This window comes from Mastacembelus armatus, chromosome 16 (assembly GCF_900324485.2).
Source record: "Mastacembelus armatus chromosome 16, fMasArm1.2, whole genome shotgun sequence".
Taxonomy (NCBI): domain Eukaryota; kingdom Metazoa; phylum Chordata; class Actinopteri; order Synbranchiformes; family Mastacembelidae; genus Mastacembelus; species Mastacembelus armatus.
The window spans coordinates 17,947,832-17,965,131 of NC_046648.1; the positions used below are offsets into that span (position 1 = coordinate 17,947,832).

At 43.2% G+C, this 17,300-nt stretch overlaps 1 protein-coding gene across 7 annotated transcripts in view; it reads left to right on the forward strand.

Annotated features, from left to right (window-relative positions):
* cicb (capicua transcriptional repressor b) overlaps positions 1–17,300 on the forward strand; it is a 35,382-nt gene that overhangs the window by 14,462 nt on the left and 3,620 nt on the right. For 6 of the 7 annotated variants that reach the window (XM_026317418.1, XM_026317417.1, XM_026317413.1 and 3 more), the window contains exons 3-16: positions 7,843–7,992; positions 8,138–8,312; positions 8,913–9,024; positions 9,149–9,331; positions 9,486–9,618; positions 9,736–9,914; positions 10,074–10,212; positions 10,898–10,995; positions 11,122–12,133; positions 12,237–12,376; positions 12,542–12,702; positions 14,667–14,857; positions 16,344–16,790; positions 16,895–17,241. In XM_026317418.1, coding sequence (XP_026173203.1) covers positions 7,843–7,992; positions 8,138–8,312; positions 8,913–9,024; positions 9,149–9,331; positions 9,486–9,618; positions 9,736–9,914; positions 10,074–10,212; positions 10,898–10,995; positions 11,122–12,133; positions 12,237–12,376; positions 12,542–12,702; positions 14,667–14,857; positions 16,344–16,790; positions 16,895–17,241 — 3,467 coding nt within the window. The remainder of the gene's footprint in view (positions 1–7,842; positions 7,993–8,137; positions 8,313–8,912; positions 9,025–9,148; positions 9,332–9,485; positions 9,619–9,735; positions 9,915–10,073; positions 10,213–10,897; positions 10,996–11,121; positions 12,134–12,236; positions 12,377–12,541; positions 12,703–14,666; positions 14,858–16,343; positions 16,791–16,894; positions 17,242–17,300) is intronic. The other variant, XM_026317415.1, reaches the window with a different exon arrangement.

Below are 17,300 nucleotides of genomic sequence, written 5' to 3' on the forward strand. Positions count from 1 at the left end.
TGTGAGTGTGTGTCTGGCTCTGTTGTGCGTCTGCTTGTGTGGCTGTACATTGTGAGGACCGGTTTGCGTCTTGGACCATGGGAGTGAAGATATTTTAGTCAATCCTTACATTCTTATACACCTTCAAAGTGCTGCTTGAGGGTTATGAGTTGAGGTTAAGAGTTAAGGTTAGAATTAGGCTTAAGCTAGTGTTAGACTAAGGGTTAGGTATTTATTTATGATCGTTAAGGGTAGAGTAGGGAGCCCCGACTGTGCATGATGTCAATCAGTGTCCTCACAAAGATAACTGTACAAGTGAGTGTGTGTTTATGGCACGTGTACATGTGTCACTTTCCACTGAGAGAGGAGGAACTTTACCATGCTCACATGTGTTTACAAACCAACACATCATTGGCTCATTTTTATTCCATTTTGGGTGTTTTAGTCAACATTCCCTGAAAACTGAAACGTTCCTGGATAATCAGAGGGTTTCCTCTGAATTATTTAAACAGTGACTGAAGTGTTCCATATCAATTACACACTCACATTTGCAACAGCTACTTCCACAGTTATACAGTTTTAATGTAACTTAGAAAATTACTACTCCTATTATAAGCATTTATTTAGAAAGTATTTCACTTATTTACATTCAGAGTGTGGCGACAGCGTTCATCACCTTAGCTCTGAAATCAGTGAGGAAGGTGTGCATGGTCTCCTTTTAGAAGAGAGGACCTGGATGACTTTGTCGCGTATAAGTCTTTAATGAGTACCGCATATTTGTGTTCTTGTATCAAAGTCCTGGTTTCATGTGGAAACACCATCCTTCTCTCTGTGACCATGAGGTGAAACTGCTTGGCATCTTACATACTGTGCTGCATGATTATGTCCTTGAGCGTAATTATTATTAGACTGTTTCTTGAACAAAAAATCTTTTATTGCACTTTTAGCACCTTATATGAACTTCAGTCAGCATTCCAAGATACGTTTCACTATTTTATGGCTTTTTTTCACAAATATAAATAATTGTACATAAAATTGCAATTTAGGTTTTGTATATTGCTAAGCGTGCGTCACTCTATCGCTGTCTTTCTCTGCTGTAACACACACACACTGTGCGACAGTGAGTAAACATGTCATACTCTCAAGTACACGTGAATACACTTTTTTTGCACTGTTTTCTTGCACTTATAGACATCTTTTTCTCTGCTTTCCCGCATTCCTGCATCTCGTTTTCTGTTTTTTCTTTTCTAAAAATTATCACACATTTGTTTTAACCCTTTGCATCATCGCATTGCAGTGGCTTCGCTTCCCCTCCTCTCCACTTCACTCTCTTCATCCTGGTCTACCCGGATACGGATACCCGGGAATAACATCCCCACTCCCTCCCGCCCCTGCTTTACGTAACGCTTAAAGCTCTGCATATCCTCCCTGGCCATGGCAACAACCACATCTGGATCACACAGCCATCTAGACTGGCACCAAAGCACATTCGAAACCCTTAAGAGTTACCAACAAACTCATGTGAAATGACAATGCTATTTCCTATTGGGTGAAGTATACTTTGGGGAGATTCTCAAAATGCACTGGTGCAATGGGACTCCTTAGTCGAAGGTGGCTTCAAGATTTTGACTGCAGGCATGTAAAGTTAGAACGAGATTCAGATTTGTTCCTGCTTCTTCACGGTTTATGTCAAACTCACATTCATTATTTGTCAGAGATTTTCTTGTGTCCATCACATCCCAAAGTTTGTAAGTAGTTTGTAGGAATTTAGGACTTAGGAATTTCTTTTCTCTCTTCCATTGCACTTCCCCTGTGCTTACCTTGTATCTCTAGCTGTACAGTCATTGCACTGGTTTTCTGGCACTGCCTGTGTGCTAGCCATTTATCTGCAGGCTACTAGTGCCCCCAGATGGCCAAAATCATACATTACAACTTTCTTCACACGGTGGATGGAGGGATCTGGGTCTCCAAACACTGGTGTAAAGTTTGTGTTTCGTGTATTTTAATTGTAATTATTCACTGAAGAGAGAGTTCATTCATCTGCTTGCATAGTAATAGAGTGTAAAGTATGATTTAGTGATGACTGCTCTGTCCTTCTTTCAAAAATTGTTTCTTTTCATTAATAGAGTTTTCCTCTTGCACCATTGAACGAAATAATCTAAAAGAAAATAGTAACATTGAAAAGTACAACAAAGCCTTGAGCAAGTTCGATGACTTAAAAAATGTTCTTTATTAATCCCACAAAGTGATCTCTGGGTGTTAAGAAGCTGTATAAAAAAGATTAAGTTTATTTTGATGCAATAGCTGGTGATGGTCAGTGACAGACTTGTGTCTATGGCTGACATGGGGACTTGCGCCCAACATAGCTGTTGCCATGGTAACTGCAAAGGACTGGTGGATCGAGTTATAATTGGACAGAGCAAATGGTGGGTTGTGGGAGGGAGAGACAGAGCACAGGGGTGGAAGATGAATTAAGGGATGAGAGGGATGGATGGGAGAGTGAGCGAAGGCAGTGCACCACCCGTGCAGTTCCAGCGTAGGAGGAAAAGTTTCTTGTGTGAGGTCATGTAGTGTTTGACAGATGTAAGTGGCAAGGAAGAGACATGTATCCATACGCACATTAAGAGTATGATGTCTGTAAGAGGAGACAGCCAATGAAAGCTGCTGAACACCTACACAGATATTGCACTGCCAGAATGGCAGCAGTGAGAGATAGTTAAGCTTAGCTGAGGGGAATTTCTCGTTAGTGTTTTTTTCACACCTTCTCTCTTATTCTTGCCAGTCTTCACCGCTTATCTCTATTACATATGACTAAGCGCTAAAATTCTGTGGTTTCCTACCATCCCATGTCTGCCTCACCTCCTCTGCTCAACTTCACATGCAGGCAGTCAACAGATTTTCTTAACTGTAGATCTCTGACTCTGAATTGAGGAAAAATGGCTTTACACAAATAAATTTGCAGTATTTTATTGTGAATCAAAGAAGAATACAGACGTGTTCAAACTAAGCTAAAGGGAAAACCGATTAATCTACTCTGAATAATTGGTAAGATGTAGTTCATTACTAAAGGCTTGTAATGTTTACCCAGGGTTGTAACCACTGAGAAGTAATCCCTCATCTCCACCCCTGCCCTCTTTCACTCTCTTTTCCTTTCACTCACTTAGCCAAGCTGTTCAGCTCCCTCCCCTTTAACACATTGTATTTGCTGGATTGACTTGTTGAGAGCTCTGCTCAGTTGATAATCTTTAATCTCTTATTCTCTTCTTCGTCTTCTTCTTTTTCTATTGCCTAATAGTTTAACTGTGTCCGGAATCACCCCAGACTGAAGAGGGGAAACAGACACTCTTCCTATAGTTTTCATGATGCAAGATGGTTTACTCATTGCAACTGACTGAGACGATAAAGTCACAATGAGAGAAGAATAGCATACTGGGTTGGAGCTTAGGCCCATTACAAAGATGCTTCTTTTTTGTCTGAGATGTCAGAATATTGTTTCTTTTTTCCCAGTCACATTTTGAAGCAGTTACACACCTAAATCCAAATTCTGATGGTTAGGTTTTTGGAGAAGTATACCCCAGGACTGAGAGGGTTAACTTTTTTACTATTGAGGACAGCAGCAGACAGTGGCTCTCACAATCTTATTGGCCAGTTCCCAAGCTCCTGATGAGGTGACTAGCTTGTAGTGGTAATTAAGTGTATCCTGGTATTGTACTTGTCTTAGGGATATATGAGACAGGCTGAGCATGATGTCTTGACTCCTGCGTGTGCTGAGAAATCATTACATACAGGTCATCTTCCTGTCTATATAGAGTTGTTCCAACACAACCACGTACATACCTTTAAATGCTTTGCTTTTGTCTCCCTCTGTCTCCCCCATCTCTGGCCCCCCACGCCCTTCCTCCTTTAAAGAGAAGTTCTGTTTTCACAAGTTGTTTTCTCTCCAGCCACCCAAACGCCCACCCACCCTCCTCTTCGTCCTCTTCCCTCCCTCCCTGCCTGCTTGCTTCTCCTGCTGAAAATGACTCTCAGTCTATTTTTACCCTCTGGTCCTCTCCACTCATAGATGTTCCACCCATTTTCCCTCTCTTTCTAACCATCCCCACTCCCCTGTTTTCAGTTCTTCTCCTATTGTTCTTTTTCTCTTTCTGTCCTCTCTCTGTGCCTGTGAAATTTTACATCACTTCAGATTCAGTCTGGATGAGGGACATTTGCATGATGAAGAGATGGAAAATGTTTGGGGATTTGAAGGGGCTGTTGTAGTGGAAAATTACATAATTTGCCTCCTTACTTTTAGCTTTATTGCTAACATTACCAGAGAAAGGGTTTCTAATCCTTCTCAGGCGTGCATACAGGCTGTATGGGGCTATGAGGCTGTACAGGCTGTCACACCATACAGGCTGACTTCTAAAGTAGTTAGTATTTGTGTTTGCATGAAAAAACTATAAAAACACTAATGCGAGGTTGAATGACATATTCATAGAGGCGTAGTGGTTGTAGTTGTACATTGTCATCTTGACCTCAGAGTCCTCACCAACATCTGTTCCCTTTGCAGATTACAAAGTCCGAAAGCAGCGTGACAAGTAAACGGTGCTCAAGCGCGCCTCCCTGCTTCGGAAGGTCTTTAGTATTAAGGCTTTAACGATGCATTTGTAAGAGGGCGGGATCTTGTCTATTTTCTGTTAGGCAGTTGGATGGCCTACATCTGAGGGTCGCCTGTTGATTCGTGCTTTCACACATTAGTCAAGGTTTACTACGACTCCTACACCAATGACATGTAACAGGGGTGGGTATTCAGAAAGAAACCCAAAATCACACACTTCTCAGGCATTTCTTGAGCGCCAACCAGCGCTTTCATACGGGTGCAAAACAGTTCCGTGGCGTTTTTTATGCATTACTATTCTGTGTTTTAGATAAATTCACTTTTTGTAATGAGAAGTGAAGCCGGTTGAAATTTGCATATGACTGGCATTCCAGTGCACACACTGACCAATCAGAGTTCGCGGCGGGCTGATGACAGGTGGCTGTCTTGGCCAATAGTCGAGCGGAATTGGGCGAGTGAGGCGGGACAAGGCTGGGCGAGGTTGACAGATCGCGAAGGGGAGGGGGAGGCGGACGCGTACGGGGGGGGGGGGGGGGACAAGCAGCCTAGTTTACAACAAGAGGAAGAGGGAGGGAAAGAGAAAGAAAGGGCCAAGGCTTACGAGAGAGAGAGAACGACACAAAAATAAGGGAGTAAACTCGGGCTGGGAGCTGGGGAGATGCCATACGAGGACTTTTCTGGACAAAAACAACGCCCGTAACACGAAGTATTAAACGGACTGGACGTTGTGCGCGCCGATGTCGTCCGCACGAAGTGGCTAGCTAACCCGCTGGAGACGGACGGATTTCACCTACGGCTACAACCCAACATACTGTATCGCTTCTTCTTAAAGCCCCCCACCCCGTTGGGTCCGGGTCTTATATTCGGGCTTCTTTAGCCAGCTACTCGCTTCCTGCCTTAAGTGTTTGGCCGAGAAGGAGGAGAAAGAAAAACACAACTGCGATTCATTCCCCTTTTTCTCCGCGCTGACTGGAACCATGAGTGCTCACCGTGGTCGCTGTTGCCACTGTGGTGTAACGTTAGTCTCATCGGTTGTTAGCTAACGCCAGGTTTGCGGTCAGGTATAATAGGAGTTGGTAAATTGTACAGATATCAACGAAGAACTAGCTCGTAGTAGAAACGACTGTGTGTGATCGCTCGCTTGATAATAAAACTGATGGATAGCAGGCTTGTAAGCGCTGGGTGATGGATGAATGCACCAGATTTACTGCCAACAGCATCTGCTTATGCGTGGTAAACAGGGATAAACCCAAGTTGGACACTCGCCTTTCATAGGTGATTTTGCACTTTGGCAGGTGTTGAGTGAATTACCAGGTAAAGACAGGTGCATGGTGCAATTCTCGGGGCAAGTAATGGGGAAAAACAAGTTAGTGTTTTAGGAGATGCACTTGTCAAACAGTCTTCATCGGATTACTTTGGCAGACAGCCGTGTGAATACGCCTTTGTAGTTGAGACATGAGAACAATTGCGTTTCTTTTGCCTCTGTTTGTGCGGCGGGTGCACGACCAGGGGCGTTCCCGAGAGGTTGGTCCAATTTGGAGCGGTGCACTTGAGGCTCCGGTTGTTGGAAAAGGCAGCTAAATTAGCGTCTCTGTGGTTTGTTGTATGAATCAGTAAACATTAAACTAGTCGGTGTTCAAGTAAAGCGTGCACAGTTGCAGTTAGACAAATCACCTCAGTTTGGATCGCCCCAGTTTTTGTGTTTCAGTGTAGCCTTGCAATCGATACACCTTATAGCAGTCTTAAGTCATTTGATTCAGGGCTCGATGTGCTTCTTAATACCTGCCGAGCCCACTTGCCTGCAGCTGTACAATCGCACGACGCAAGATTTGACATGGCCCAGAAACACTGCGTAGTTTCCGGGCGGATGTTTTAATCCAGGCCGTGGATGGGTTTAAGGCCTTGTTAACCCCTTCATGGCCAAGCTGCTGTAGTAATGTAAACAAACAGGGAAAGAGGGCATCGGGGGTAATTAGACCAAAGGGAGGTGGAACCTTGCTTTCGATCATTTTTCAGTGGGTCGTTTAGACATTGGTGCGTTCTTACATATTTAACTAAAGTTTTTAATATAATCCTCTTTAGTACATTTTGTCCACAGATGTTTGATTTTTTTTTTCCGTGTGCGTTATTAGATTGCGGCATTCTGCGATACGGAAAGATGAACTCAACTTGACAGGGATATTTCATTTTTACACGCATGGGAATTAAAAGGAAACCTTTCTATGCCTCATCTTCAAATCATGAAAGTAGGGGTTGATGCAGTAATCATTGTGAATGATGACTGCAACCTGTAGGGATGAAACGGATACAGACACCATTGAGCACTTCTCGTCATCAGTGAGCTTCCCGGCAATATCAGCACGAGATTTGGGATTAAAAATGTTTCCTTATCTGGATTTTTGCGTGTTGTGTGTTGAAAGGAGATTTTAAAAGACTTTTCATATATACATTTTTTTGGTGGGGGGAGAAACATTAAGGATTTCATTCAACCATGTTCTCATCAGAGAATCCCCAGTATCTCCGCCAAGGATTAAGCATGTTTGGTCAGTCTCTGTCATTTACCTTGCTATTTGTTATGAGAATGCGGTATCATGTTTAATAGGGTAGTTTGCCTCACAGCAGTATTTCATTCTTGTTTAGTTGTAGTGTAATATGGTCCTGTGTCAATTATATTTGACAACAGATAGAACATGAATTTGAAGGATTGAAAGAGGTTGTTTCTGAGGGTTCAGAGTGTACTAGCTTCTGTTCTCTGTCCAGTCTGTTATTGAGAACAGAGAGTCCTTTGGTACATCTGCTGCTGTTGGAGTGATTTAACCAGTCAAGTGGCTGGAGGTGTGCTGCTCTGGCAGTACTAGTATTCTCAGTAGTTTTTAAAGTATCTATTAATTAAGTATTACCCACCCTGCTTTAGACAGTGCAAACAAGCAGTGCATATGGCCATGACCTAAGCACTGGACTGTGTATCTGATTTTAGTATATTTATTTGCATCAGTTGAAAACACAAAAATTATGCATGATTACATTGGAAACCAGTTTTAGGAAATTATTAGATTTGGTGAGTGTACTAGGAATGCATTTCTTGTAGGAGTGTTGTACTGAGGGCTCTGACTCCCCAAATAAGGAAACAGAATCTTGCAAATTTCAGTGTAAGAAGACTCGATTCTTTGGAACATGATATCTGAGCATTGGATCATAATATGGATCTATGGACATCATATTATGTTGTTGTTGGTAATTAATAACACTGTTTTAACCTACAGTGTGGACCAATGTGGAGCCCCGGTCAGTTCCCGTCTTCCCCTGGCATTCGTTAGTCCCTTTCCTGGCACCCACCCAGTCAGATGCTTCTTCTCAGCCAGGAGAGGGCCAGCACCCAGTCAGCCAACCCCAAGCAGCCAGTCTGAAGTCAGGTATTGAATGTCTTTATGGATGCCCTAATGGCTGTTTAGGTCTTTCGTGTTATTTAGTTTGGATTGTAATTCTGTTTGAAATAACACATGATGTTAACTTTTCCATTAGCAAATGTGCAACTCTTTGTTGTTTTTTTTTCCTCAGAGTGTCATGGGGTGGCAGCGCTGGCACAGGAGCCTGCAGAGGCACCTCCCACTATAGAACGAGGTCCCCCATCCCGTCCTCCCCCCTCTTCTGATGAACCGCCTCCAGAGAAAGAGAAAGGAGATGCAGAGAAGGAGAGGCCAGATAGTGAGACAGAAAGTGACGTGGATGACCCGTACGCACAATTTAGTTTTGTTATTGTTCTATAGTAATTTTATCTATGACGTTATAGAGATACATAAAGACACACACTACTCATATACCTTTAAGTGTGTCTATATAAAATTGGTTGTGTATTCTCTCAAGTAAGACTTCACAGTAATTTTCTGTGTGGTGCTGTGTACCCACACATACAGTAAGGGAGTGTGATATTTTCTGTATCCTTGCGCTAATTTTGGGCAGAAGAGCTCAATGCCAGAACAAAGCAGATGGGAACAAAAGCATTCCATCTCTGGGCTCTATCACTATATGAAAGGCAGTGGCCAGGCTATCAGCTATTGAAGTGGGTGAGCTATCTGCTGAATCTGCTGGTGTATCTCATGGGAGATGAACTACTTGTGCTTTGTGTCTGCATCTGACAGACATGCAACTTTAAGTTTAATAATACCCAATGTGAAGTTCAAAGCTACTAGGTTTTTAAATAATTAAGATAAAATAGTTTTATATGTAAGCCTGCATGTGCATATTGTCCTATGGTAAAATTGGTAAAATACTTAATAAAGGTCATAAATTCAGGGCTGTTTTTTTTTTTTTTTTTTTTTTGGTCTCTTTTCAGCTTCCTCCCAGGAGTTGTACCAGAGCAACCTATGTCTACATCACCAGTTAAAAGACGCACTCAGTCCCTCAGCGCGTTGCCCAAAGATGGAGACAAGAGCAGCCCTGGAAAAGTACAATTTTCAATACTGCTGAAATACCAGAGCATCAAAATTCTCAATGCTGTTTTTACTATAATATGTAATGTAATGTAATAATGTCTTTTTTTTTTATTTTTTATTTTGTTCATCCTTTTAGAGGGAGAAGGACCACATCCGGCGACCAATGAATGCATTTATGATTTTCAGTAAGCGCCACCGGGCATTGGTGCATCAGCGGCATCCAAACCAGGACAACAGGACGGTCAGCAAAATTCTTGGGGAGTGGTGGTATGCTCTGGGACCAAAGGAGAAACAAAAGTACCATGATTTGGCCTTCCAGGTATGCACATGCATGTGAAAAAAAAAAACAAAAAAAAAAGACAAGACAATCCCTCCAGCCCCCTCAAGATTTGATCATAGTGATATATTAATGCTTCTTCATTCTTTTTTTTTTAACCAACTTCTTTCCTTATTTTCCCTTCTTATGTTCTCAGGTGAAAGAGGCCCACTTTAAGGCTCACCCAGACTGGAAATGGTGCAACAAAGACAGGAAGAAGTCTAGCTCCGAAGGTCGTGGGTTGCCAGGGGGCAAAGACATCAGAGAGAGGAGCATGTCAGAGTCCACGGGTTGGTCTCACTTAGTTCAGATGATATACATCATCATATACATAAACTTGTATGTATTTTCTACAGTATTCTTATTCTCACAAGTCATTTAACTGTTTTCTTTTTGCCTGCTGATAGAGCCCCACTCTGTGGAACTGAAGGGGGTTGGTCCAGGTTTAGCGGGTGCATCTGAGAGGAGTACAGGAGAAGGTCATGTGGGCCAGCTTACCCGTCCTCGAGCCTTCTCTCAAAGTGCTGTGCACACCTTGGAGCGGAGTGACAGGGGTAATACACAGGCTCTGGCAGAACTGGCACAGGTAAGAAGGGAGAAGAGCTCATAAATCTGAAAATACTGTTTCTCACACTTAAGCTAAAACATATACACAATGCTTGACACATTGACAATAGTACATTCCAGCTATGTCACCTCATTAAAATGTACCTCTCCTAAATGATGTTTCACTTCATAATTTCAGATGTGTGGGGATGGAGGCAGTCAGTTTTCAAGTCATGCCCCACCCTTGTCACAGTCCCAGCGGGGGGTCAGCGAGGATATGACCAGTGACGAAGAGCGCATGGTCATCTGTGAGGAAGAGGGAGATGATGATGTCATTGGTGAGTCATCGGGCCAGCTCTACTCATGAAGCCATATGTTAGATGTGTGATGTTGAAGTATTAGTACACAGTGGAATTCTCACTGGGGTTCTTCATCAGAAGTATTATTTAATGTAACAGTGGTGCCTTTGTGTCACTTTGGTTCCTGCTTCTTCAGTTGTTGACCACTTCCATGTTTCAGTTTTGCACATGTGATGGCATTGAGAGCTGATTCAGACACGCATGCCATGGTCATGTCATATTGTTTAAACCGTAATTACAAGTACCCAAGTGGGAAATACTGATCACATTAGCCTCTGTCTTGTGTTTCCAAGTTGCAGGTTTAATAATTTTCTTACACTGTCTGTGTCTTTTACTCGGTGATAAACATACCAGCAAACTGCAGAATAGCTGCAAATGCATCACCACTGGTAGATGATACATAAACTCTCCTTAGTTAGAATAAAAGATATGTTTCCTCTTTTTTCTGTTCTGCTATTCTGGCATTACTACATCCTGACTTAGCTGGATTTTGAGTTCAAGGAATGGCAAGTGTAGCTCCTGTTTTAAGTTTCACAATTGTTAAATGGATGCAACAGTGTTTGTTTTGCCTTTTAATTCCATGAGAGCTGGGCACACATGTGCATGACACAAATAAAATTGAATTGAACAGAACCTTTGGTGTAGTGTATTTTTCTTTTCACAGAAGACCCTTATCCTAGCAGTTCCATAGACCTCAAATGTAAGGAGAGGGTCACTGACAGCGATAGTGAGAATGGTTCTGGAGACGAAAGTGATCGAAAGGTAACTATCTACTATTAATGACCTTTTTAGTGCATCACTTACACATTGATTTGTAATTCAAACAGCTATTTTCTGTGCTATCATTTTTCTCAAAAAATGTTTCTGTCCACCTGTATTCCATTTTAGAGAGTTTTCGCTCCAGTCATCTGCTCCTCCACATCATCATCTTCCTCACAACATACCCCTCATGGCAGGAGCGTCTCACTGTCATCCTACCCCACTAGCAAACGTTATGATGAGGGAAGGTCAGGAGGCGTAGGCTTTTCAGATCACAGGAGAAAGGAAAGAGGAGAGGGAGAGGATAAGGACACATTTGTGGGAGATGGAGGAGGCGGAGGAGTGCAAGATCTTGCTCTTTCCCTCTCTTCTGGCCAGTCTGTCATCTCCACTACTCCAGCTGGAGGGCCTCCATCCTCATCAGTGGGTGCAAACCCACTCATGGGTGTTGGCACTGTGAGGGTGGCCTCTACAGTGGTAACCAATGTAATGCGTCCTGTTATCAGTACACCACTCCCCATCGCCAGCAAACCCAGAGATGGAGGCACTTCTTCCAGCCCGCTTCCACCAGAGAGGAAGTCCCTAACCCCCCAGCAACAGCCGCAACTTCTGATTGGTTCAGGATCAGGAGGCGGGGCCACAGCCACAGGGGGTGGGTACTACTCTTCATCATCTCCTAATCCTGTAGGTGCAGGTGTGGGCCCAGGTGGTGTAGTGACTAATTTGGTGTTAGGAGGAGCTCTGTCTGCCCAACCTGCTGTACAGCTCATCACGCCCTCCCCCCAGCCTCAGCACACCCAACAGCAGGCACTTCCCTCCCCCACTGTTTCAGCAACACATAGCCAAACCAATGGGCCCCTGCCTCTGCCCCTGCTTCAGCCCCAGTTCCTTCCTGCTTCCTCCCTGGCACCCCCTGGAGGCAAAGCTATCACGCAAGTTCAGTACATCCTGCCCACCCTACCTGCCAACACCAACCCCAAGAGCCCACCTCAACAGCTCAGTCAGCCAACCAGTATCTTCAACCTGCCCACAGCTCCACCTGCACATGTGTCCTTGGCTAATGGAAAGCAGCAGTGTACAAATTCACTAACAGGCTATACGTCCAGTCCAGCAGTGGGAGTGGTCAGCCCAGGAACTAGAGGTGAGAGCTTTAGATTATTTCAATTATGATAAGGCCTTAAGTACATAATAATCTGTAATGATGCCTAATACAATGCTCACTCTCCTCTCTCTCTTTTCCTTAGTGCAAACGCAATCTCCGGTGCTCCGGGGTAAAATGCTGGTTCCCATGGCAACAGTACGGACTGCGCCAGCCCCTGCCCAGCAATTTCCCATTGTGGCTCCACCACTTCCTGTTCAAAATGGTGCTCAGACTGGAAGCAAGGTCAGTGACCACTTACCTGGAGGCACTGCCATGACAGTTTCACTTTCCCCCCCCCCCCACTCTGACAGGAAAGCCTCTTAAAAATAAATTGACTCGCTGCCCATTCATAAATTTGTATTTGTCCTACAAATCTCTTTATGGCTTCCACTTTGCATGCTTCTCTAGATCATCCAGATAGCTCCCATGCCTGTGGTCCAGTCCCAGCTGCCTCAAGGTGGAGCCGTACACCCTGCCAGCCCTTTCCCTGTGACAGTAGGCACAGCTGCCGTGGTGGCTCCAGGATCAGCTCCCTCCCAGGCTGTACTACTGCCACCAGCACCTACCAGGTAGGAAATAACACACAGAATCCATTGAAAGTGGATGCTATACCTCTTGAACCTACGTCGTCAGCAACTGTTTATGTGCCTTTCATTTTGCACTAGGACATTCACTCCTGATTTAATAACATGATGGACAGCAACAGGAATACTGTGTAAAATATATTTAAAAAAACTAATTTGCTTATTTAGGACCAAGCAGAACACTATGATGATCTAGATGACTGACTGTTGTTGCATACATCTATTGAATGTATGTCTTCGTAAGCCTTACATTTCAAGTCAAAATATTTGTAGCACTGTTTTGTTTTCCTTGATGATTCATTTTATCTGAAAGTAGTTGATGTTAAAAAAACATGTTTTGATGTCATTTGATGTAATGAGTAAAATTTTACATCTGCCACTTGAGTTACTGAAGCAGGCACAAGTCCACTGCTATAGATGGTTAACAATCAAACCCTGAACATAAAGTGTCTTCTTTGATGACAGTGTCTGCCAACTTACTGCTGTTTTCCAGTCAGAGTGCTGCAATGTGATGAGGGGAAAAAAGCTATTTAGAGGTCCCTTAATGCCTGAGCATTGCAGCTCTCTTTGTAACACTGATGGCTAAGTCAACATGGCTAGTTATATAATTGGAAATCTGTGTTTGAAAGTCCACAAGGTACGCATTTCATCACCAGATAGATGAAGCTAGCAATGTTACAGAGCCGATGTCTGAAAAGGGCTATAAACAAATTGCATGTTGGTAAAGCTTGACTCAGCTCTGACAAACAGGTTAACAACAAACCCCTTTCAATCCTGAAATACCTTTGGTCTCGGAGGCGTTTTCATAATTGTAAGTTTTGTATGTATGAGAAATTGTAAATATTTTATATATTTAATAATATATGTAACAAAAATGAGTTAGGCATGCTTCTAAATATGTATCTGGAAAACAGTTACAGTACATGGATAAACATAAAAAGATGGACTAGCTTTGCTGAAGCACAGTTTTTTTCAGAAGGTACTACTCACACAGTTATTAAATGAGAGAAGGCAGGTCACCCAGATTCTGAAGTGATTCAGAATCTGAAATGTGTAAACCTAACCTAACCTGATTTAACCTAAGACAAGTCCCCTGTAACCATCTTGGACAAAGTGAGTATGCATGTATGTATGTGGATCTGTGGTCCAAGAATAAAAAGCAATCAGAACCACTGGACAGATGTTAAAAGGCTATTCTGACATTTCCAAATTGGCCAGTTTACTCTTATTGAGGCTTGAAACTAGAAAGTTCTGTTCTGAGTGGTTCATGGTGAACAGAAAACACTCTTAAGTTAATGCAGAAGCTTTTCCTGATTACTGTTAAACGTGTTATCAAATAAATATATTACCTCTTCTTTCTAGTTTAGACATTAGAGTAAAGTTATATTTCGGTGAGTTAAATAACACAAACCATCAGAAAGCTGCATTGTCCAGTGGTCTGGATTTATTAAAGCATAGCAAGCAGACAATATGCGAGACAAAAACTCCAGCAGGGGTGCAACTGTAGAAGTGCAGCTCTATTCTGGATGTGTTAGTCATGCTGCTGGTGGCCCAAGTTGCCTCTGCCTGCCGCCCCCACACTACGTCTCAGCTCCTAGCACACACACACACACACACACACACACACACATACACATACACATACACATACATACATTTAGAACTAGTCATCCAGTGCTGCTTGCTCTGATATACACTCACCCTCTGACCCTCGCTGCAGCACTTCTCTTTTTGTCTTCCTCTTTTTTTTTTTCTGATCATGTCTATGTTCCCATCGTTCCTATTCTGCCTTATTATTGTACCTCAATACTTTCTGTCACCAGTACTACATCTTTATTTTTTTTTTGTTACAACAATTTAGTTTTTGCTCCCTCTGTGTTTCTTTCTTTGCCTTTTTCATTTTGATTTTTATTCCTGGGGTAATCACCTCTCCTGTTTCTTTTATCCAGGATTACCTATGTCCAGTCCACTCCAGGGGTCCCATCCACTTTGCCTTTGGTCTCCACAACAACAGGCTCTTCCCCCACGCAGCAAGCACTGCCAGTACCTGGCTCTGCATATGTTCCCTCACCCCTAGCAACACTCGGGTTCACAGCCCTCGCGCCACCTGGACAGACTCTTGTTCAGCCGCTGATTGCAGGTCTGTATTGTGGGGAGACAAATTTATAGTTAGTGTTCTTCAGATGCTAATTCTTTATTTGTAAACTATATTAACAAAGGGGGGCATATATACTACAACAGTGTACAGCCAACCAACAAATATAACCAACCCACTAATAAGTGTCAATAAAATGTTTTATTAAATAAATCTTCTGTAGATAACTATGTCATTCCAAGGCTGATAGAGGCCCCTGGTTCCAGAAGTAAAAGTCCCATTCATCTTTCCCTTGTTGGAGCATTTTTACGGTTGGAAGGTTAAAGCTTGTGTATGTAAATGTTAACTTTGACTTCCATGGTGTATTTTGGGAAGAAACATCCAATTGGTGAAATTATGTGAGTCTCTGATGGCTGGTGAAAGCTAAAGGTTATCATATTTTAAAAACTAAAAACAATATTTGCCGTTTATTGGGGCAGCTTTGACAGACAAACCATGATTTCCCAGAAACCAAGCAATTAAAGCCTGTGCACAATAACATAAGCCAATGTGTCTGTTACATTTATCTTGGAGAGTCCACTGTTTCTGTGTTAATTAACATATGATTTAAACAAAAAATTTAATATAGATTTGTCCCCAGCTGTGTATAGGCGTCGACACATACCTGCGCAGCAAAGGGCTTTATGGGTAAGCATAGGTCACTGATGGATGGAGACATTCCGACATGAACACCTCTCAAATCTCAACTGCTAAGTGTGTGGAGCTGCACGTCACATGCACGCCAACTGGTTGATGTGACGCTGTGTTGGGAGGCACGAGTAGTATTTTGTTGTTACAGCGCCACCCGGTCAGAATGTTGACATTCTTATCTGTTGACACTTATGGTATAAATGCAACTGTCTCCAAACAATAGACGCATATGTTCTCATACGTACAGTGACACTAAAGTCTAAATTCAGCTAAATAATACACCCACATAAAGAGCAGCATGTAAATCCCAACTATACACTGTATTGTCTCATTCTGTGCCAGCTCAACACTGCATTTGTGAACAGATAAATATTACAATCCACTTAATTTAAGTGGATCACATTTTCTGTTAAACCCAAACTGTTTACGTTCAATACATGACCTAAACCATACATGAAATGTGGCAGTTATGCAGAGCTAACCTATCAAATACATTTCTAGTCTTGTAATGTTAATATATTTTTGGCAAATTATCACCACAACCTCAACACAAGAACCTTTGATTGCTGAGCACTGCAATATCTAATTTTGTCTCTTGAATACCAACGTCTGTTTTAACAAAATCTTTAGTGATCACAACTTGGCCCTCACTACTTGGTTCTCACAGTTGGCCTGCTAAAATCCACACCACATTGACAGGAACCAACAGGAAGCAAGAGACTAGAAACATTAAATTATGTTAATCAACCCCTGAGAAGAAATATAGAAATGAATGTAAAAGTTGTATGGATTATAGAAAACGAGTATTTAATCTCTTGGGCTTCCTGTCTCCTTCACCCAGGTCAGCCACCGCTCCTAGCCACAGCTCAGTCTCCACAGCCCTCCACCTCAGCCCCAGCCTCAGGCTCCGGGGGCCAAATAGTCACCGCTATCTACCCTCCTTCACCTAGTGTCACCATGGCAACAGGGGTGGTCTCCATGACAGCAGTACCCCCCAGCGTGGTCTACTCTGTCTCTAGCCCTTCCAGTTCTTCCCCTCACATCCTGCCCAAACACACAGCAACCTCCTCCTCAGTTGTGCACCCACATCCAGACAGGCAGGCAGACAGACCTGCAGATGGACAAATTGACAGGGTGGCTGAAAGGCAGACAGAACTGCTGACGTATTCGGACAGACAGCTAGAGAGGCAGATGCAGACCTCCAGCAGTAGCTGCTCAGTTGCACCCCCCAGTGGCTCTGCTGTGTCCTTAAGGCCCTGCAGTCCTCCACATCAGATCCAAACACCTGGTGAGGCTGCATGCATTGTTTTTGTCTTAGACTATCTGACATTTCATGTTTGTAATGTGTAGTGACTTATTTCATTTGTTATTTTTCTTATTTCTGTCTTACAGGCAGCACACCAGGTACACCCAAATTAACTCCGCTCCCTGTCAGAACCCCTCAGAAAGTAAAGGCAACAGTGGCAAACATCCCTGTGGGCAGCTATGAAGGAGGAGGAAGAGGAAAGGAGAGAGAGCGGGAGAAAGACAGGGAGCGAGAGCGGGAAAAGGAGAGGGAGCGAGAGAGAGAAGCTTCAGCCAACAGTCACTTTTCCTTTGATCCTGAGCCAGCAGGGCATACAGGATCTCCTTCAATACATCCTGCTGAGGACCCACCATCATCTGACAGACCCCCAGAGGGCTCCAGTGCAGCAGACTCCTCTGATACAAGGCACAGGGAAACTACAACCACCAAAGAGGTGAGGAGCCTCACATGTTGGCTTTCAGGTCTAGCAAAGTCAGGAAAGAACTAGCCAGT